Genomic DNA, 19,883 nt, shown 5'->3' with positions numbered 1-19,883 from the left:
GGAAATCTTTTAAAACCACTATCGGTGGGAAGATGCCACTGTGACCTTTTAAAAATCTGCTGAGCAACGCTGCAAATGAGCTGCGTGTCAGTCAACCCCCGGGGACCAATGACAAAGTCCAGCCTGCATGATTAATGAAGCCTCGTTAAAGATGATAAATAATAAACACACACACACACACACACACACACACACACACACCGACAGGTTTGAGGGTGTGCATTAAAATCTTCAAAAATCAAAAACATCTGCACTTGTCTGACGCGCCTCTAAAAATGGAGGGTGATGAAAAGTGCAACCGTTCTACCATTCATTGTGCTAAATTCACTTTTTTTTTTTTTTTTAATAAATAAATTAATAAATAAAGTGCAGCTGCTAACTTCACATGATGGCGCTCCAGGGCCTGTGCTGTTCTTGAACCTGCAAAAACCTCAGCGATTTGAAAGGCATTGTGTGTGTGTGTGTGTGTGTGTGTGCGTGTGCGTGTGTGTCGGCTCCTACCCAGAATTCTGCAGAGGATCACTTTGCCGCTTGGCTCATGCCTCGCATCCCGCCAAGTCAAAGTGCTCCCAGTCGAAGGCACGCTCGAGGCAACAGCTCTCCTGCAGCCGGCTGGCAGAAGGCGGGGGATGAGCGAGGCGGCTGGGAGGCGGCTGGGAGGAGGAGGCGGAGGGCCCTGGGATACTGTCGGGAACCATCCCCGTCACGGCTGGCGCCGCGCCCCCTCCGCTGATTTAACCTCAGCGATTAAACCTCAGCGCTAACTCGGCTAACGAGTCTTTGACCAGCACGTCAGGAAAAAAAGCAAACGCGTTGGTGGCTCAATCTCTCCAGCTGCCTTCCCCCACCCCTCCCTCCATCCTTCCCTCCTCCCTCCCTCCTCCCTCTCACTCCTTCAAGACGGGATGAGAACAAAGGGAGAGACAGAAGAAAAAGTAATATAACCTTTTGGCCTTATCTGCTGAGCACACCAGAGCGTGTCTGGCCTCAGACGTGGCTCCGCCCGTCCTTTGAAGGCCCCCTTTTCCCTCCGCCTTTGATTTCGGCCAAACGGTTAAGCGCGGCGACAGAGACTCGACTTTCCATCCGTCGCTCTGACAACCATCTATTTAGAGGCCGGCGATTCGGACGGACCCCTCTCCGACCGTCTGTCTGGCTCCGAGCGCGCGCGGCTGTGACCTTCTGATTGAAGTGTAAACGTTTAATAGATTCAAATGAAGATATGGAATTGAAAGACAACAGCCTCTTTTTTCCCTTCTCCTCCCTTAAGGTCAATTGCACTGCCTGGGCTCCGGTTTCCCCGCATTATCATTTAAGACGTTGACTTGATGCACTGATAAGTGAGTGGTTTAATGAGGAGTCAGAGGGGGTCATCATCACATTACCTTGACAACATTCCTCGGGGACGGGCCACAATAAAAAAAAAGAAAAAGGAAAGGAATAAAGATTCAAGCCAAGGCGAGTGATGGAAGTCAGGCTTTTTATGAGGGGACGGAGGGTAAAGATATTGGCGGGCATGTTCGACTCAAGAGGCGGAGGGCGCTGCCGCTGCGCCCCTCTTAAATAGATGAGTGCCCATTTTATGATTAGAGATGAAAAGAGTTTTCACGGCTTGGGCTAAACTTTTGGAGGTCATTCTGAGATTGCACCTAAACAGGGAAAACAGCGGTGGACTAAAGTTTTTGGGTAATCCATGTATTTGCCATAAAACGCATCAGGAGTCACTCATAAACCTCCAAGGTTCCGACTCAAATGTTTCAGAAAGGTAGCGGCGACCCTTCCCACAAGTGCAGGGCAAGATTAGAAATTAGTTTAGCAATAATTTTCTCCTTCTTTTTTTTTTTTTTGCAACAAAAACTATTCAGAAAGATTACCACGAGCAGACAGCATTATTAACAAGCAGTAAAAATCCCCCCCCGAAATAGGCAATAAGAGACAAAATAATGACATTCAAAAATAAGAATACAATAAAATTTGAACCACATTTGTATTCAGCAGTTATCCAGGATAGGAATGATATATTCCCCAACATCATAACAAATTCAGATGTTGTTGTTGATCTCCAACTGTTTACGTCTGTTTACAGGAAGTCGTTTTTTTTTTTTTTTAAACGTGATAAATGTTTGCCGATATTCAAAACAGCGTTGTTTTTCTAGTTAAGAATAACTGGCAAAACAACTTGTCGTGTCCAACTTTTTCAAACACAAAAAGATTTTCTGCAAATATTTCATGATCCATACATTTTTTATTCGAGAATGCATGAATTTGAAACTTTCCCCCCCCCCTTCCCTACTGTAGATCCCACTTTCTTATCATTGGCATAATTATGCTCTCTCCACAATGACGTTTCCTAGAAACCCGAGCTGTGCGTGCACATGCGTCTGTTGTTGCAACAGCCCCCCCCTCCGCCGCCGCTGCGACACCGCTGCTCATTTCATCCGCAGAGCCAAGATTCATGCTTGTCATCAGCGTCTTGGAATGAAGACGGTAGCGGAATGGGGCACGCGGCCCAGACACCTGTTTTGCTGTCAAGGGGCGTCAGAGAAATGCATTGAGCAGGGATGAGAGCTGGAAAAAGTGGGCGTTTTGTCTGAATGGATGGCGAGACGAATAGAGTGTCGGAGCAAAGGGTTAATGAATTTGGTGTCAGAGCGTATGGAGGAGAAGAAGAAGAGGGAGAAAAAAAAATAGCGGCAGGAAGCCAGGGATGACTGGCACTAAACACTTCTGGGCATGTCTCTTTGTGTTGTGTGTGTGTGTGTGTGTGTGTGTGTGTGTGCGTGTGTGTGCGAGAGAGAGATTTGCTGCAACAGGCACAGTGTGAGACCCGAGACGCCTGTTATAAATTCATCAAGTGCACTATTTTTTTTTTCCTTGTCTTTCTTACTTTTTCAATCCAAAGGGAAGACTATCGCTTAAAGTCTTCCTCACAGGAGGTCTCCGGCTCATATATCATTTAATGTTCCTCGTAGAGAAAAAAAAAAAAAACTGTCGGGAGTCGAAAGTAAACACATTGTGGATTCGGGAAAATAATTGCCGTTTCAAATAAGATAAGATATGTTTTTTTTCGGGGGGAGTGGTAGTGGTGCGTGCAGGGGCAGCAGAGTTCGACGAACTGTGCTTCCTTGGGTGCAATCTTTGGAGTATTTATTTATTTATTTTCCCCAGGGTTTAATTATCATAACCCCATTTCTCCAGCAGGCCACTCTTTGGTCTCAGGACGGAGCCTCCGTCATCAGCTCCCCAGCATCATTTCCAGCTGATAGCCTGTCAGGCGGCAAGGCTGATTTCCATAAATAGAAACGTCACGCTGGCCAAGTGATAAGGCCAAGGACCGGCCACTCATAACGCTATGCGCAGCAATCACCCAGATGATGTTCCTCACTGTGGAATGTTATCTTTGTATCTGAGGGGTATCTGAGAAGGGGGGGTGGGGTGGGGGGGGGGGCGTATCTGGTTCCATGTGGAGCCCGTTTATCTGCACGTGCGTGCACGTTTGTTGTTCCTCAGACCTCCTTGGTTCTCCCTTATCGCCGTGACTGTCCGTCTGTCGCTGTGAGGTGGCCTCCACGACCTTCCACGGCCTCCTGCTGCTCTGGGTGACACCTCGTCCGCCCCTCCCCCTGCTGGTCACTCGCTGCCGAACCGAGCTGCTGGTGACGCTTGCTCATTAGAACGGCCGGCCGCCTGCTTCCACATCAGGTTCTAGATGAGATGTACCTCACTGGTGACCTCGTTGAAGGTGAAATCTGGGAGTTCTGGTTGTGGTGTTTGCGTTGTTGGCAACGGAGGAGAACTAGATGAACACAAATTTCACAAGGCGATGAACCCGACTGGCACAACTGCACAGTGATACACAACCAGTGATGTCGCACGTGTACATCTTTGCGTTGCAGAAGCGTGCATGTTAGGGAAAATGGTGCAAGACGCAGCTAACCTCTGAGCAGAAGATGCAGGATAGCTCAAGAGAATTATTTCAGTTTTGTTCATTTATTTATTGCGAATATGCCAAACGAGGCTTATTAATAAATATTACATGTAAATTTGAAAAGCTCCCCCAAAAAAAGTTCTTTCAGTCCGAGGCAGTTTGATGCTAACGTAAAGAATGTGCTTGTCCAACATGCGAGCAACGACTAATAATAAACGTGGACGTGAAAAATTTGCACAGTGAATCAGAATCGCTACTGGTTGACCAGGATTCTTATGGGACTGCGGGGACCAAAGTGCTGAGGTGGTGAAATGTTAATGTTACCGTGCAGCGTACGCCTGAATGTGCACACCATTGTGATCATGCATTTATTTTGGCTTTACTTTGGCTCCAAGGTGGGGCGTGACAGAGAAAGTTTGAGAACCACTGCTCGAGTTAAAGGAGCCACTTGTTGCCGTCTGGCTTCATCAACTTGTCCACTGGAATAAAAACGCAGGAGGTCTGAAATTCTGAAAACTTAATTGATTTTATGTAGCAAGGATGGGGAAGAGAAAGTTTCTTGTTAAACACTTTCAGTGCATTTTGGTAGTCTGGGGTTTATAGTTGTCAGTATGTGAGCCACTTGTTTTAAAGTTAATGCAATTAACAGTTATGTGAAGTTTTTACGAAAATATCTCTTCATTAACAGAAAAACAATATATATATATATATGTATATGTATGTATATATATATATATATATATATATATATATATATATATATATATGTATGTCTATGTGTATATTTGACCAACCGGTGAGTGAGGTAGCCCTAAACACAACCCTACATCTCCTGTTTTGACTTGCAATAATTAGAACTGTGATAGCTGATTAATTAACCAGCAGCTACTTGATTAATAATAAAACTTCATTTAGAAAATTGGGAGGGCCATTCCTCTACCTCAACCACAGACTGTGATACAATTTTTTGTCATCTCATTAATTTCATGGCTCAGCGTAGCACTTAAATGCTTTCAGGTGTTGTCACTTATTAGCGCTGGTGACACCGCTGGGGTTGGAGACGTCGCACTAATGGCAGCGGTCGCATCAGCGCTTGTGTTCTCCGGTAGGCTCATGAAGCAGTGATTCTGTGTTCAACTTTTGCCACGTTTAATTATTAACTCCACCTTTGTGTCTTCTGTTAGATTCCAATTTGAGATTGTGTTAACGGGTAGGCTAGGCGTCGTTCGACTGCTTCAGTGATTTATTAGTATAAGGTAAATTAATCAGATACAGCAAGGCTACGGAATATTGTGTAGATGTAAATCAACCTGTTACCGCGCTGTGTTCAAGAGCTCTGCGTTTTATTTTTCAAGAGACTCAGATATTGTGTGCAGGGGCTGCTGCTGCCACTGCTGCTACTACTACTGTTGCTACAGCTACTGCTGCTACTACTACTGTTGCTACAGCTTCTGGTGCTACTGCTACTGGTGCTACTACTGCTGCTACTGCTGCTACTACTACTGTTGCTACAGCTACTGCTGCTACTACTACTGTTGCTACAGCTACTGCTGCTACTACTACTGCTACTGCTGCTACTACTACTGCTACTGCTGCTACTACTACTGTTGCTACTGCTACTGCTGCTACTACTACTGTTGCTACAGCTACTGCTGCTACTACTACTGCTACTGCTGCTACTACTACTGTTGCTACAGCTACTGCTGCTACTACTACTGTTGCTACAGCTTCTGGTGCTACTGCTACTGCTGCTACTACTACTGCTACTGCTGCTACTACTACTGTTGCTACAGCTACTGGTGCTACTACTACTGCTACTGCTGCTACTACTACTGTTGCTACAGTTACTGGTGCTACTACTACTGCTACTGCTGCTACTACTACTGTTGCTACAGTTACTGGTGCTACTACTACTGCTACTGCTGCTACTACTACTGTTGCTACAGCTACTGGTGCTACTACTACTGCTACTGCTGCTACTACTACTGTTGCTACAGCTTCTGGTGCTACTGCTACTGGTGCTACTACTACTGCTACTGCTGCTACTACTACTGTTGCTACAGCTACTGGTGCTACTACTACTGCTACTGCTGCTACTACTACTGTTGCTACAGTTACTGGTGCTACTACTACTGCTACTGCTGCTACTACTACTGTTGCTACAGCTACTGGTGCTACTGCTACTGGTGCTACTACTACGGCTACTGCTACTGCTACTACTGCCACTACTACAGCTACAGCTACTGCGACTGCTACTTCTGAGCTACTCATTCCACAACTGCTGTCACTGCTACTGCTGCTAATACTACTGCTACTACTGCCCTACTGCAGCTACTGCAATTGCTGCTGCTGCTCGCTCTGAGCCATCCTCTCTGCTGTGGTCCGCTAATACTAATCAGCCGGTCGTCCTGATAAGTGGGCCACACAGAGCGGGGATGGAGAATTCTCAGGCTGCTCCGACTCTCCGCTGACTTCGCCCTCGTTCTCCCCTCGCGGGTCCCTCCTTTGCTCGCCCTCTTTCCTGTCGAGCTCCCACCTCCAACCCTTTCGCATCCTGTTAACGTCTCTCTGCACCTTTCCGGCACTTTCAAAGCGCCGGGGTTAAACTGGAGGAGACGGGAAACAGTGGGGGCGCTCCGCGGAGCTTGGAGCCTCTTTTTGAAGTTCCTCTTTAAAGTTTTGCCCCCTCGTGCACGTTTCAGTGGCAGGTGGCTGTCACCCGTTTCATCCTGGGGTCTTTGTAGTGACACAAGGTGTGTGTGGCACCACTGTTTGCCGAACAGTGTCGTCATGTTTTTCCTTTTTTTCCCCCTCTTAACTCTGCCACATGCGGAAGTCCCTGCTTTTGTGCCTGTGTGTGTGTGTGCAGGATGCGGTTGATGCAAACGCCTCTGACACGGTGACAACTGTAAAAATCGTCCTGGGAAGAAAAAAAAACGTTTTACCTTTGTCGGCCTGTCGCTCCCTGGACAGGTGATCGCTCTCTCAGCCTTGTTCCCAGTTAGAGGGTTAATTCCTGCACGAAATGGATCTCGCTCCCTGACCAGCTGCACCTCTGGCTGCTTTCGGCTGTGAGATACTAACGATATGCTGGGCAAATATTGCCAGCCGTGGTCGTCTGGAAGAGATTGGCCTCCAAACCCAGCCAGGGCTTTGCCGCGCAGAGGGAATGAGCCAGCGGGGGGAAAAAAAAAAAAGAAAAAGAAAAATCCATCGGAATGATTGTTTGACTGTTGCAGAGATGCACCGAGACACCTGAATACCTTCAGTGTTTGCCGTCTGCCTTTTGTCACTCAAATGCAATTTAAGCATTATGCTCTGGCCTCGGCAGTCGGGGGGACTGGCGGTGGAGGGAAATGCTCTGCAACACCGAGAGAGAGTGAACAAATAAATAAATAAAAAAAAAAGGAGCTAATTCTGTTGCCGGTGGCACGATGTGCGAGCTGACCTTATCAGGAGAGCCGCAGCCTGCTGTCTCTTCCATCCTCTGTGACTCACCTCCCGCTCGCTCCCGCAGGAAAAGGCAGTGAGATTTCAGAAACCTCTCAACCGCAAACGGCCCTGAAACGTGGCGAGGAGCGAGAGTGAGCCGGCTAGCCAGAGAGGCTGCCGTCCCCCTCCTTCGTCCGTCCGTCCCCCCCCCAGGTGACGCAGCGCACCCACAACAACACCGAAACGCACACCACACACACAGTGTGGCAATTTTCCTTTTTTTTTCCCTCCATTTCTTTGGCTCGACAGAAGGCGCTGATGGGATACGGAGTGATGTTGAAATGGGTGATTAATGAGGTGGAAGTGCTCCAGTGATACCAGTACAGGGCTGACGGTGGATTGACGATCGGAGGTATTCGAAGGTGTTTGTGTCGCCGCTGCTGTGAAGAAGACGAAGAAGAGGAGGTGACGTGATGGGAGACAAAGGGAGCGCTGGAGCTTGAGGCCCCGTGATGGATGGCGCCGCCGCCACGCTGATCTCACCCCGGGAATTGATGAGCCACACCTTTCTACCCCCCCACCTCCCGCCCGACTCCTCCACTCATATCTGCTGTCCCTCCCTCCCCTCCTCCCTCCCTCCCTCCCCCGCTCCCTCTCATCTCCTTATTCCCCCCCCCACACCCTCCGTCTCATGCCATTAATTTTTAGCTCTGTTCATTTCGCACCGTCTTTCTTCCCGAACTTCCAGATCCTCTATCGTGTCTCGGCTCTCCCTTTAAATTCTCCCCCCCCCCCCCCCCCACCCTGCCTTTTTTTTTTTTTTTTTTAAGCCCGGGTTTGTCACAACGGCGCAAGAGAGCCGTGGAAGTGTCGCACCAATAACGCCAGAGTGAGCATCTCTGTTTCTGGTGGTGACACCTTTATAAATGAAAGGAGCACGAGGCCTTGCTGGTACTCAATCACCTTTGCAGGGAGGCTCGGCCCCCGCGGGGAGCTGTGTGTGTGTGTGTGTGTGTGTGTGTGTGTGTGTGTGTGTGTGTGTGCGGTGCTCGTGCAGCTGCTGCTGCTGCGCCCGGCAGCCGGGTTTACGGCGCAGCTACTTGGAGTGGACAAAAGAATTAGGGAGGAAACGGATCTGGAGGCAGAGCGAAGGCGAAGGCGAAGGAGAGGAATGACGGCCCGCAGCTCATCTGACCGCCGCCGCCTTGTTACGACTCCCCGATGTGCGCGGTGGCGCGCCGAAGGCTCGCGGAACCCGATGCGTCCTCCCTTTATTGCCGCGCGCCACCTCCGTCTCCCCGCTCCTCAGCCTGTCGCCTCGCAGGCCGGGCTTTATGGCCTCGGCTGAGGTGCTGGGTGTAATCTGCTTGTCTAGATCGGTGTTCCGGCCTCCTGTTTCTCCTCCTCTCGTTCTCTTTCTCTCGCTGCCTGTTGTTTGCACTCAGTGGATTTCACAGGGCTGCCTGCAGACGTCCCTTCTTTTCTTTTTTTTTCTCATGAATTATTTGGACGCACGGCCGTCTTTGGGGGCTGCTCGCGCCGACAGACGACGGCAGGCTGGCACAATGGTGGCCGATTCTGATGAATATTCAAGCAGATTCAGACGGCGAGGGTGTGATTTGCTTCAGAGCGGAATCGATGCTCTTTGTCCGCTATTGTTTTATCATGGACGCCGTGTGCTGGGTTGTTTTGTGCTTAGCTTGTTGTCATGAGATGAACCTGCTCCTGCTGATGCTCATTCTTTATGTGGAATCACTTTGTTGGAGTGCCACAGGGGAGAACTATACATGGAAACTTTCATTTGTCAACGTTTTGGTTTCAGAACCGTCGATCGCAATAGCAAAAACGGCCAAGAGGAGGATTTCAATATGCATGAAGAGACAATCCAAATAACTTGGCTGGATAAGAATTTCTCTGATCAATGTGACAACAGAACAGAACTGAAATTGTTTTTTTCTGTTAAAGAATTCAAAGTGGGACCAGTGGGCAGCTGAGCTTTGGACTTTTTCATGCAAACATGGTGAAGACTTTAAATGATTAACAGACTCAAATCCATTAAAGCTTCGATTTCCTGAACTGAGGTTTATTTCCTTCATTTCGATGCTGCTCAACATCAGTTCTGCCGTCGTGTTTTCCACGGACACTTAATTGTAACGTGCGTGACATCAGGATGGATTTTTTTTTTCACTCTGTAGTTTTGTGGTTGTTGCTTCAGCTGCTTCTGGAGTAGCTGCTTCTTGGCTGTTCAGATAATCAGGAGAGATGGAATTAAACAATGAACTAGCAGCATGTGATGTGTGAACAACACTGGATGCACGAGCGGCTGCAGAGTCATCATTTCCCGCCATAAAAAGCTGCTCAGTCAGTCAGTCAGCCAGTCAGTGCAGTCAGTCTGGGTTCATTCTCTCACTGCCTCCCAGTCGACGCTATTTTTAGCCTCCTCGTGGTGTGTTCCTCAACTGGCATCGCAGCTACCTGGATATGTGGGCTTTGTCACTCGTGCAGGCTGGAGCAGCACTGATCTTTGCAAGCTTTACAGCCCCCTGTTTTCACAGGCCGGGCTGCAAAACAATTCATGTGGGGAAAGAAAAGAGGAAAGAGAAACACGCAGCGGTGGGGGTAGAGCCAGTCAGATTTACTGGGAGCTACACGATGCATTCCTCTATCCACTGAGAATGTTCTGTTCTTTACAAGGCTGAGGTTTTCTCTTCTTTTCCCTGCGTGACTTGTTTACTGGGATTCCAAAACAGTAAATATATTTACGAAATATTGTCTTTGCAACATTTCTCTTTTTATGCATCACAACCTAAAGTTGTGCCACCACTAAAAAGCATGAAATAAAAGTCGGCTGCAGCAGTTTAATTTGTTTTTTGCTCCTTTTTCACATCTGGCAAATCCTGAAAAGTGTTTTTCTCCCCGTGTTTTTTAAAAACTTTTATGCATTGTTAGTCACAGACGTTTTTGCCGCTGCCGTCTCTGTCCTGCAGGAAACACGATCTTGCGCCTATTAATTCAGCATAATCTTGTGCAGCACTTTCCTGCTACGGTAAACAAATGCTTGAAACGCATTCATTTAAAGCGACTGCGCTGCAATTCCACGGTGTATTAGGGCTGTTTGAGTGCTCCGAGACGCTCCCTCACAAGTTCAGCCCTCATATTTATGCATTTCCTTGGCTGCGCACATTCACACAAGCAACAACAACTCGCTACCTTGTTACATCAGAACCCGTATTTTTTTTTTTTAGCTTTAGGCCTCTGTTTCCTTTTTGAATCGAGCAACAAATGGACAGTCGCGCCTTCAACCGTGCCAGGGAATATGGTCAAAATAACGGGAACAATGGTGGGCGGCGTTGCAGATGCTCTGAAGGTAAAGCGCCTCGCTCCCGCTTTGCTCTGCCGGCTCGAAAAAGAAAAAAAAAAATTGTTTCCTCAACGGGCGGCAACCTGAGGATTAATGACGGCGACACATCTGCCAGTCATGCGGCGGCGCGACACAGATGGCGGGGAGCGCACACGGGGGACACGGACACAGGGAGGAGATTTGCTCCGACATCCTTTCATTTGTCCACCGCAATATGCTGCGGCGATGTCCTCGTGTTCTCAAACAAATAAATCAAATTAGCTCGAGCGCGCAAATCCCTGCGAGTCGAGCGCGCGACTCGCGGCGGCCGGCTTCCCTCTTGCAAGTGCATGTTTTGTTGTTTTTGTTTTTTTTCAAATGCACCTCTCTGAAATTCCGAAATATTGGCTGCATCTTTTTCCTTTTGTTTACCAAGAACATTTTTTTACGGCTCCCGGTGCAGTTAGTGGCTCTCGCGAAAAACAACGGCGGCGCTGCTGCGGACGCTGTGGCCGAGGCGACAGGAGTCCCACTGGCTTCCCGGGGGCCACAGTAATAGGCCACATCCAATAAGGAGACGGAGGAAAGATGATCCTAACAATGCCTCGAGCGGCGCCTCTGGCCAGAGGGCCGACACACCCGGGCGCCCGCACAAATACGCAAGCGCTCCCTATCTGTTGTGTTTGCCTCCTCCGGAGCGCCGAGAGCCGACACGCGTGTCTCTGCGAATTACTCTTCAGGAAAAAGCCGGTAGAGGAGATTGGCTCCTCGCAGGAACAAAGAAAGTCCATTCGGATTTAGTCAAACGACGATCTCACTCCGCCTCCGTTTCCTCACACTGTTGATTCTTTCCTGTTTAAATGGTGCAATTTGTCTTTTCTTTTTTTGTCGTGTGTGTGTGTGTGTGTGTGTGTGTGTGTGTGTGTGTGTGAGCGAGCAGGTGATGAGTCCGCCGGTGGCCGGTGCTTTCCGGGAACGCCCCTCCAAGCCGACCACCTTCCGCAAGTTCTACGAGCGGCGCGAGTTCCCCATCGCGCTGTCACATGACACCAAAGGTCACCGCATCGCCTGGAAGGTAAGAGCGCCACCTGTTGGCAACCTGTGTTGCAAGTCTCTCTTTTTTTTTGTTTAAGTTGAAAAGAGGGGAACGCGGTGTGATTTTGTGCTTTTCCAAACAACCGTGAAAGCTTCTGTCGATGTATCCGCTGTTTGTCTTTTCTTATTCAAAAAGATGCTTGCAAATCAGAGAGAAAACTTGACTCATTTCACTGTAGCGCGACCACGACTGTCGCAGCGCTTGGCTAAATTTATTAGGATTTAAAAGATTCGCTGTCATCTGTGGACATTTTCCTGAATTGTCATGTGATGTCATGCTATATATCAGCAGCTCTGATTTGTTGTGGGTTTCATCTGTTGTATCCAGGATTTGTCGGTTTGCGTCCATCGACTTACTGAGAATTTCCTGTGAGGTTGGGACGACCAGATATCTGTAGTCGAGAGCAGGTTTAGCAATGATGGGCTTCAAATTGTTTGGGTTGGGTTTGTGTTGGAATGATGGACTCGGGGGTGGGAGGGTCTGCTTAATAATACAAATGACCTTTGGGAGTGAATGCAATTCAGACAGAGCAATGATTCGGCAAAGAAACAGACAATATATAAACAGATAAATCCGCGCTCGGTTTAGGAAAACAAAAGCTTGAAAATTGCAAATGGATCCTCCATTGAATAGAGCAAATGAGATAAATTTCCAGCCCTTTTCCGCAATCAACAATCTGACTCCTGATTGTTGAATTTGAAGCTTGATTACGGTTCTGCGGGAACAATTTATCACCATCATCACCGCTGAGCGGCTGAAGGTGAAGATGACAGACTGCTCCCTGCTCCAGCGGGTCCAGTGCGGTGTGTCTTCCTGCAGGAGGCAGTGCAGATTAGCACAGCCGGAGTCTCCACCCCGTCCCACAGCACACATCACCAAAGCCATCAATCAAAAACCTATGATAAAAAAAAATTGCAGGCGAGGCAGGAAAACAAAATAACAGCAACAACAAAAAAACATGGGATGTAATTTCGTTAGTAATTGCATTTTTTTCTGCATGTTTGTGCAGAGCGGCACTCCAGCTTCCACAGAGCCATTAGGCTTCTGATTGGCAGAGTGTGTGTGGGATGGATGTGGCCTTCAAGTCACCATGTTGCTTTTTAGTTTTGCTTTGTTTTTTTTCCATCTTTTTCTAATTTTTTTAAACGCTGCGAGCCATTCTGTGAAAAAAAAATAAATAAAAAATCACCGCTGCTTTGCAACCACTCCTAATGACATTTATTCAAAGTGAGCGACGATAAATGAATGAAAGAAATTATACCCTCGCCAACCCAACCCGGCACATCAAAGCAGGGGAGGCGCGCCGGGTGGCTGCCAGAGCTCTCTCGCCGGTTAGCCGCCTGTCTTCAGGTGAAAACGCTGTAAAAGCTCTCTGTTCCCATGAATTATTTATGCAAAATGTTAAAATGAATCATTATGTTTGCAAAGAAAATAATGGATTTCTTTTGTGCCCTGCAAAGCACTCAGCAAATGGGATGTGGTGTAGAAAAATTGTTGCTGCAGTTTGCCGCCGCTGCCGTTCTCGCTTATTGATCCCTGCGAAAAATAACCAAACCTACACGGACACGCACGTATTTAAAAAAAAAAAAGGAGTGTTTGCCCAGGCCCTGTTTCCCTTCCGAGGTGTCGAGAGCCGGATCGGGCCTCGGTGGAATGGTTTTGCATCATAGCGGAAGAGCCGAATATTAGCCACTTTGTCCGTTTGAAGCGCTTGTGGTCAGGGGTGGCTGCGCGCGCGTGCCTGCGCTTTAATATCTCAGCCGGCGTAACTGTAGCGGCGGCCGTGAGCATCGCAGTAAATGGAGAGGTGTTGCCTTGTGTTTGCGCTGAGCCGCCCTCGGGGGGGGGGGGGTGGGTGCAGGTTCAAGACGGCGGCTCAGGATCAATCCTGGCCTTGGAGCTCAGCCCCCCCACCCCGCCCACCCACGCCGCCCCGGCAAATAAAGTCTGGGCAAAGTGTGAGGGAGGAGCGAGGAGTTGGAGAGAACGAACGCCGTGTTGATTCACTTTGCCGGCCGAGGAGCTCAAACACGCGGCCGCGCGAAGGCGTTGGCTGCCTCTGTGTGTTTTGCGCGTCGCTGGGTTCTCTCCATCGATGAGGGTCTTCTTGCGGGAGTTCGGCTTCGCTCTTACAAACACGCCGCCTGTATGTGTTTGCCTGAGTCCACCTGCAAACAAGCCATAGTGCCGTCCCCGGAAATAGAAGAGGAGCCTCGGCTGAGTGTCGGAGCCGAGTGGCTCCCGGAGCGCCGGTGAGACGCGCAGTGAGAGGCTAGCTAGCTGAGAGTGGGCGGCAACGAGATGGGATTTTTTTTTTTTTTTTTAGAGTGAGGCCAAAATGGAAAACTTGGACAAAGTCTGAGCGACAAATTTTATGCCGATGTCTAATCCAATTGTGACTTTCCACTTGGGGTAACATTGACGTCACTGCGCACGTGCACCCACATCACTGCGATGCCTTTCCGACGCACGCTCGTTCTCCGACAAACTCGGCACAACTCGAATTAAAGGTGCCTCTGGTCCGGTCCGGTCCCTCTGGTGATGCAGGAGCAGTGACATTACGAACTGAGCCTTTAGCGCAACTACCGCAAACAGGGACAGCAAGATGTGATGAAGGTCAAGACAGACAAACAAACAAACAAAAAATGACATAAACAGACCCTGCGCCACAGGAAACACAGCTTCTTCTTCTACTGTTTTACAAAGAAATGAGCAGTTATCGGGCACGTCCAAATGTGTTGTTCTTATTAAACACTTAAAGTGTATATTTATATGCACATGATGATCGAATCATTCATTTTCGGCGTCCTTGTAAACAGCAAATTAAGGACATTTCAGTCCCTGATTAAAAGATTTTGCGCATGTAAACACAGTTTTAGTCAATTTCACTCAATTTATTTCAGTTTGAAATTGTGCCTTCGCGTCTTTTGTCTTCTACCTCGACATCTTCCAGAACTACTAGCAGTAACCGTAGGCTGCTTAGAATGCCATGTTTGGCAAATGTGCGTGTACGTGCTTGCCCTAATAACGTAAAAATGAATAGAAAATGCTACATATGGCAGGACGTGAATTGATTGTTTATTCTAATAGAATAAACAAAGTAAATCATTCAGCCAAACTGTTTATTCCAGACACTTCAAGCTCAAAGTGAATTATTCATGTTTCCCATTTCTATGCTACTTAAAAAAAAAACTAAAAAAAAACGTGATTTAATTATGAATCAACAAAAATGAAGATTCTTGTTGCAGTGACTCAAGTGGGGGGAGGGGGGAGGGGGTAAGCAGGGGCCAGTCGGAGCAAGTGCGTCTAAAATAATATTGATAAAAAAAAGATATGTGTGAGGTCTGAGTGAGCGAGGATTACGAGTCTTTATGTAACCCTGTGGAGGTGCAGCCTGCGCCGGCCCACGAGTGGCTCCGCAGCGCGGTTCCAGCCTGTCAGTGCGGTTGGGGGAAATGCAAGTGAACTAAATGTCAAGGGCAAGTTGAAAAAGGAAAAGGTTGCATCTGAAAGGTAATTTAGCTCTCCAGAGGTAAAAGCCTGCGCCGCTGTAATGGCGCGCCCAGGTAAAAGCTTTACACGTATGGGCAACATGTGCAGCGGCAAGATAAGAGACGAGCGAGTTCCTATCCCTGTCCGTCCGTGTGTATTTGTGCTGCTGCCATTATTTATTTAATTTTTTTTTTTTTTTGCCCACTCGCGCATCTCTATGTGTGTGTGTGTGTGCGTGTGAGATTGGCCCCTTCCTCGATGTACAAGCCAAAGGCCCGGAACGGCGTCCTAATCTACTGCGATCCCCACTGCCAAAAAAGAAAAAAAAAAGAGAGAGAGCGATAGGAAGAGAGGAGAGGGAGACAAAAAAAAAAAGTGTGTGGGGAGGAAAGAGCGACAGCTCCGCTGGGACTCGGCAATCAGGAGACATGGCAGCCGCTTGGCTCTCACTCATAATGGATGAGTTGAGGTCTCGCTGCGTCTCCCGGTGGGCCTCCGCTTGACTCCCCCACCCTCACCCCACCCCACCCCATCCCACCCCACCCCTGCTGCCTGCAGCCAGACGTCATCCCATACATACATGTGCTCACACACGCGCATGTATGTTGCCTTCCTGAACAGCCTTGTTTATTTCATTCCATTGATCGCCCGCGTGCCCTCTCTCTCCCCCCCGATCTCATGTCATCCTCTGCGTCTCCTGGAGGCTCCAGCTTGTTGTCCTCTTGTCCTCTTCTTTGTGCATCCTGCACGCCATCCTCCCATTGTAGCCTTTGCCTCCTTGTCTCCCCCTCCTCCTCCTCCTCCTCCTCTTTCTCCTTCTTCCTCATTGGTCACGTCTCTCATCCAATCTTTCTGCCCGCAGAAGGGACAAACCGTTTCATCCACAAAAAAAAAAATAAAAAAAAAATATCGATGCAAACTTGGTTGCTGCCTGTCCCGCCGCGCCAGCCTCCGCCAGGGGATGGGGTGCGGGGGGTTGTGTGTGTGGGAGGGGGGGGTAAAAAGGATAAGGAGGGCTGTTGGTGGGAGGCGGGGTGGGGGCAATCAATTAATCTGATCAAGCGCTTTAGGAAATGGAGAGCGTAAGCGCTCCTCGGGGACGGATATCCATCTCCTTGGGATGATTGAATTACGCGCAGAGTGAGAGTTGGCGAGGAGGGAGGGAGGGAGGGGCCGGAGAGACGGGGTGGCTCGGGTGACTGAGGATGCGGCGGTGGCGGCCGTGCGTGCGCTCGAGAGACGCGGTGGGTAGTGCGCGCTCGATAGCCAGGAGTGAATGATGGGGAAGCGGCGGGTGAAATAGGGAAGAGCTGGAAAAAGTCGGGGCGAAAGAGAGATGAGCTCACTGCCGGAGCCGCCGCAGTCAAGAGGAGGCCGATTTTTCTGCCCCGGCGGGTATTTACATTTTTTATGCGGGTCAATGGCTTCCATGCTTTTCCTGCCCGTGACAGCTTTATCACGCAGCGTGGCCAGGTTACATTGGCTGTGGATCACTTGAAAGCTGCGCCGGAGAAAATTAGAAGCGGGCATGGCACGTCTCAGCCGACCGTTTGCCATGCTAAGATAAGCTAAAATAAGCTAAGCTAAGCTACTGAATTGCTCCGTTGTGGGATAGATTTATTGCATGTTAGTCCTTCGTGTGAATGGGTAAGATATGTGGTGGACGAGGCCTTGCATTCGTCTTCACTGACTGCTGACACACAACCACTCTGATATTTTTATTCGTTTTTTTTTATAGTTTTATTTTATGTTTTCCCACAAATTTGGTTTCATTTTCCCTACATTCTGACAAGGGTAGTGAGTAAAAAAAAATAATCTAATGAATAGGACTTTATGACGCTATCATGTTTTGTATATAAATGAGCCTGTTGCTGATATTAAAGTCCAAATGGATGAATAAGACTCCTGCTAACTCCTACATTTAAAAGACACAAAGACACATTTTTCCTGTTGAAAAAGGTCCCTTATTTCCAACCAGAGGAGGTCAGGGCACAACAGTTGTGCGCTTCATCAAAAGCCTTAACAGCAGTGAGTTCTTCCTGTTGCTCAGCTGCTTGGGAAAGCGGTGAAAACAAGTGCTTCGCCCGCCTCTCTCGAATTTGTGCTGTACCGTCTCCCCTCTTCCGTGAGAGCAAGTTGATTCATCTGCTGCGGAGAGAGAGAGAGAGAGAGAGAGAGAGAGAGAGAGAGAGAGAGAGGGAGAGAAAAATCTGGAGCTTCATCAGGGAACTTTAGAATAGACTGAATAAAATGGGGTTAACCATGCGTTCACTCCAGCTCCCCCGGCTGGAAAGCCGGATGCTCCGAGGGGAAAAGCTCTGTGTCATGAGGGGAAGAGATGAGACAAAATAAGAGGAGAGAATATGAACAAGCTCCCCCGTGGGCTTTTGTCTGAGAGCGGAGGCGAGAAATAAAGCAGAGGGATAGATAGTTAGGGAGTTTGGAGTAAAGAAAACACAAGTCGTTCTCGCTGGGAGAAGTACAGATGCGAAAGAGGAGGGGAGCCGTGAAATGAGGAAGCAAGAAACTCCCGACTCCCGACAAACAATGTCGGCTGAGCGCCTCGGCCTGTGTGGGTCTCCTGCTCCGGAGGGGGCGGAGCTCTGAATGACTGCCACTGAGATGCCCGAGGAGCTGCGGCGCTGCCACTCTGCCGGCCGGGAGGCGACCAGCAGAGAGAGCTTGTCTGCAGATCTCAAAGTGCTCCGCCGCCCGCCGCCCTCAGCCATTATTCATGGCAGAGGGACACCACGCGAAGCTGATGACGGTTGTTTAGCCTGTGGGTCGTCCTCCCTCGCTGCGGCCGATTGAGGGAAAAAAAAATGGAATTTTGAGGTAAATGAAGGATGGCGAAGGGAAGATTTCTGGTTTTCTGAACACGGGCCGCATGGAGAATGGTTGTGAAATGATGAATGACGGAGGTTATGTAACAAAACGGCGGCGGTTGTTTTCCACTCCAGGCCTGTTAACCAAGGACCCTTCTACACAGTGGGTTGCAGCATCCACCGCACACATCAGGACCGACTGGAACCAAGCATGACGGCGGTTCAGCATGAGGCCCTGCGGGGTTTATTATCTTGCTCAAGGACACTTTGACATGTAGATGGCAGCCACTGATTGAACTACTTGTGCCCTGACCGCCAGTTAACCTCTCCACCAGCACTGTTAGACCCACCAGTCCAACTGCATGTATCATGACCTTGCAAGGCAGCAGGATTGATGAGGTTTTAAAGATGAAATCTCTCTCGTCCGTCTTGCCCAGCTCAAATCTCATTTTCTCTGCGTTTCAGCGTTCAGTTGAGTTAGTAGTTAGTAGTAGTTAGTAGTTCACAAATAAGAGCTCGGAGGATCACTCCTGTCAGCGAAGAACAAGCGACAAGTCTAAACAAGAGTTTCTGTTTCAACATTTGGTTGATAGCATCGTAATTTGGCGGAAACGACATGAAAGTGCTTTATCCCTCCAGCCTTGGACCCATGGTTCAGACCGCTGGTGTTCTTATGGTGACTCAAACAAGGACTTGCTGCTGCCATGGTACGCAGAGGGCCAACCGTGTCCACCAACCAGCTAGAGCAGCGGGCAACCGCAGCTGTTTGCCAAGACCTGGAAACTGAGGCAGATGGACCAAATGATGGAAGAACAGACGGACGAGTCGATTTATTTCCTATTTTCTTCCTAGTTGTCGGAGCAACACGGCGGTCATGGATCCATCCCGCCTTGTGCCTGTCGCTCCAAGAGGCTGCTGGTCTGGTTTAATGCTGTGGAGGATATTCTCTCGGCTGCGAGGACCAACTGAGCACCAGTTTTAACGCCATGGTGGCGGCTGAGTGTTGTCGCTGACCGTGTCCATGGCTTTACGATAGTGATATGCCATTCCACTCAGCTCCAATCATCCCAAACAGGTTATATGGAGATGACAATGAACTCGACCCCAAACTCTTGAATGGTTGCGTCTCTGGAAACGCACCGCGGGACCTCCTGCTGCTGATTTTCCGGCGCATAGCAAACCCACCTGAGCGGCGCCTCGCCGCGCTCTTCCAGCTGTGGCGTCTCACAGCTGGCTCCCCCGCGCAGATGGCGACCAAAACAAATGCGCACGTCGCCCTCCGAGCGCGAGACGCCGCACCGAGCAGATGCCGCGTGATCGATGACATCACGGTGGAGGCGGCGGCGCACGGGGCTGTCGGAAGGGGCAGGGCGGCGACCAAATTAGACAGAGACGGAGGACGAGACGGAGCGGGACGAGGCTACAAATCATGTCGCTGAATGCGGCGCCCGTCCTGTCCTGCAATCACCCTCACCCCCCCAACCCGCCCACAAAGTAAGCCAGAGATCTATTGATTGGCACTCGTGTTCGCTGGCGGGCTCCTGCAGCAGAGAGAGAAAAAAAAATGGAGCCTTTAATTAACTTAATGGACCGGCTGCAGCTGCATGTGAGCCAGCGAGGGAGTGGAGGGGGTAGAAATAGATGGAGGAGAGGGAGAGTGAGAGCCAGCATAAAGAATAAGTGGGGTTAACTGCGGACCACCCCCCCGACTATCAGTCAGAGGCGCTGGCACATCTTCCGGCTCGCTGCGGCCTCACGCTGGAAGCTCGA

The 19,883-nt window shown here is 49.2% G+C and overlaps 1 protein-coding gene across 1 annotated transcript in view; it reads left to right on the top strand.

Annotated features, from left to right (window-relative positions):
* Positions 1 to 19,883, top strand: part of pacrg (PARK2 co-regulated) — a 129,998-nt gene that overhangs the window by 8,874 nt on the left and 101,241 nt on the right. The window contains exon 2 of the mRNA XM_076018011.1: positions 11,641 to 11,775. Coding sequence (XP_075874126.1) covers positions 11,641 to 11,775 — 135 coding nt within the window. The remainder of the gene's footprint in view (positions 1 to 11,640; positions 11,776 to 19,883) is intronic.

This window comes from Nelusetta ayraudi, unplaced genomic scaffold, assembly GCF_046127955.1.
Source record: "Nelusetta ayraudi isolate G7.1 ecotype Tasmania unplaced genomic scaffold, CSIRO-AGI_Nayr_v1 ptg000007l, whole genome shotgun sequence".
Lineage (NCBI taxonomy): Eukaryota > Metazoa > Chordata > Actinopteri > Tetraodontiformes > Monacanthidae > Nelusetta > Nelusetta ayraudi.
This window is presented reverse-complemented; position numbering and strand designations above follow the sequence as displayed.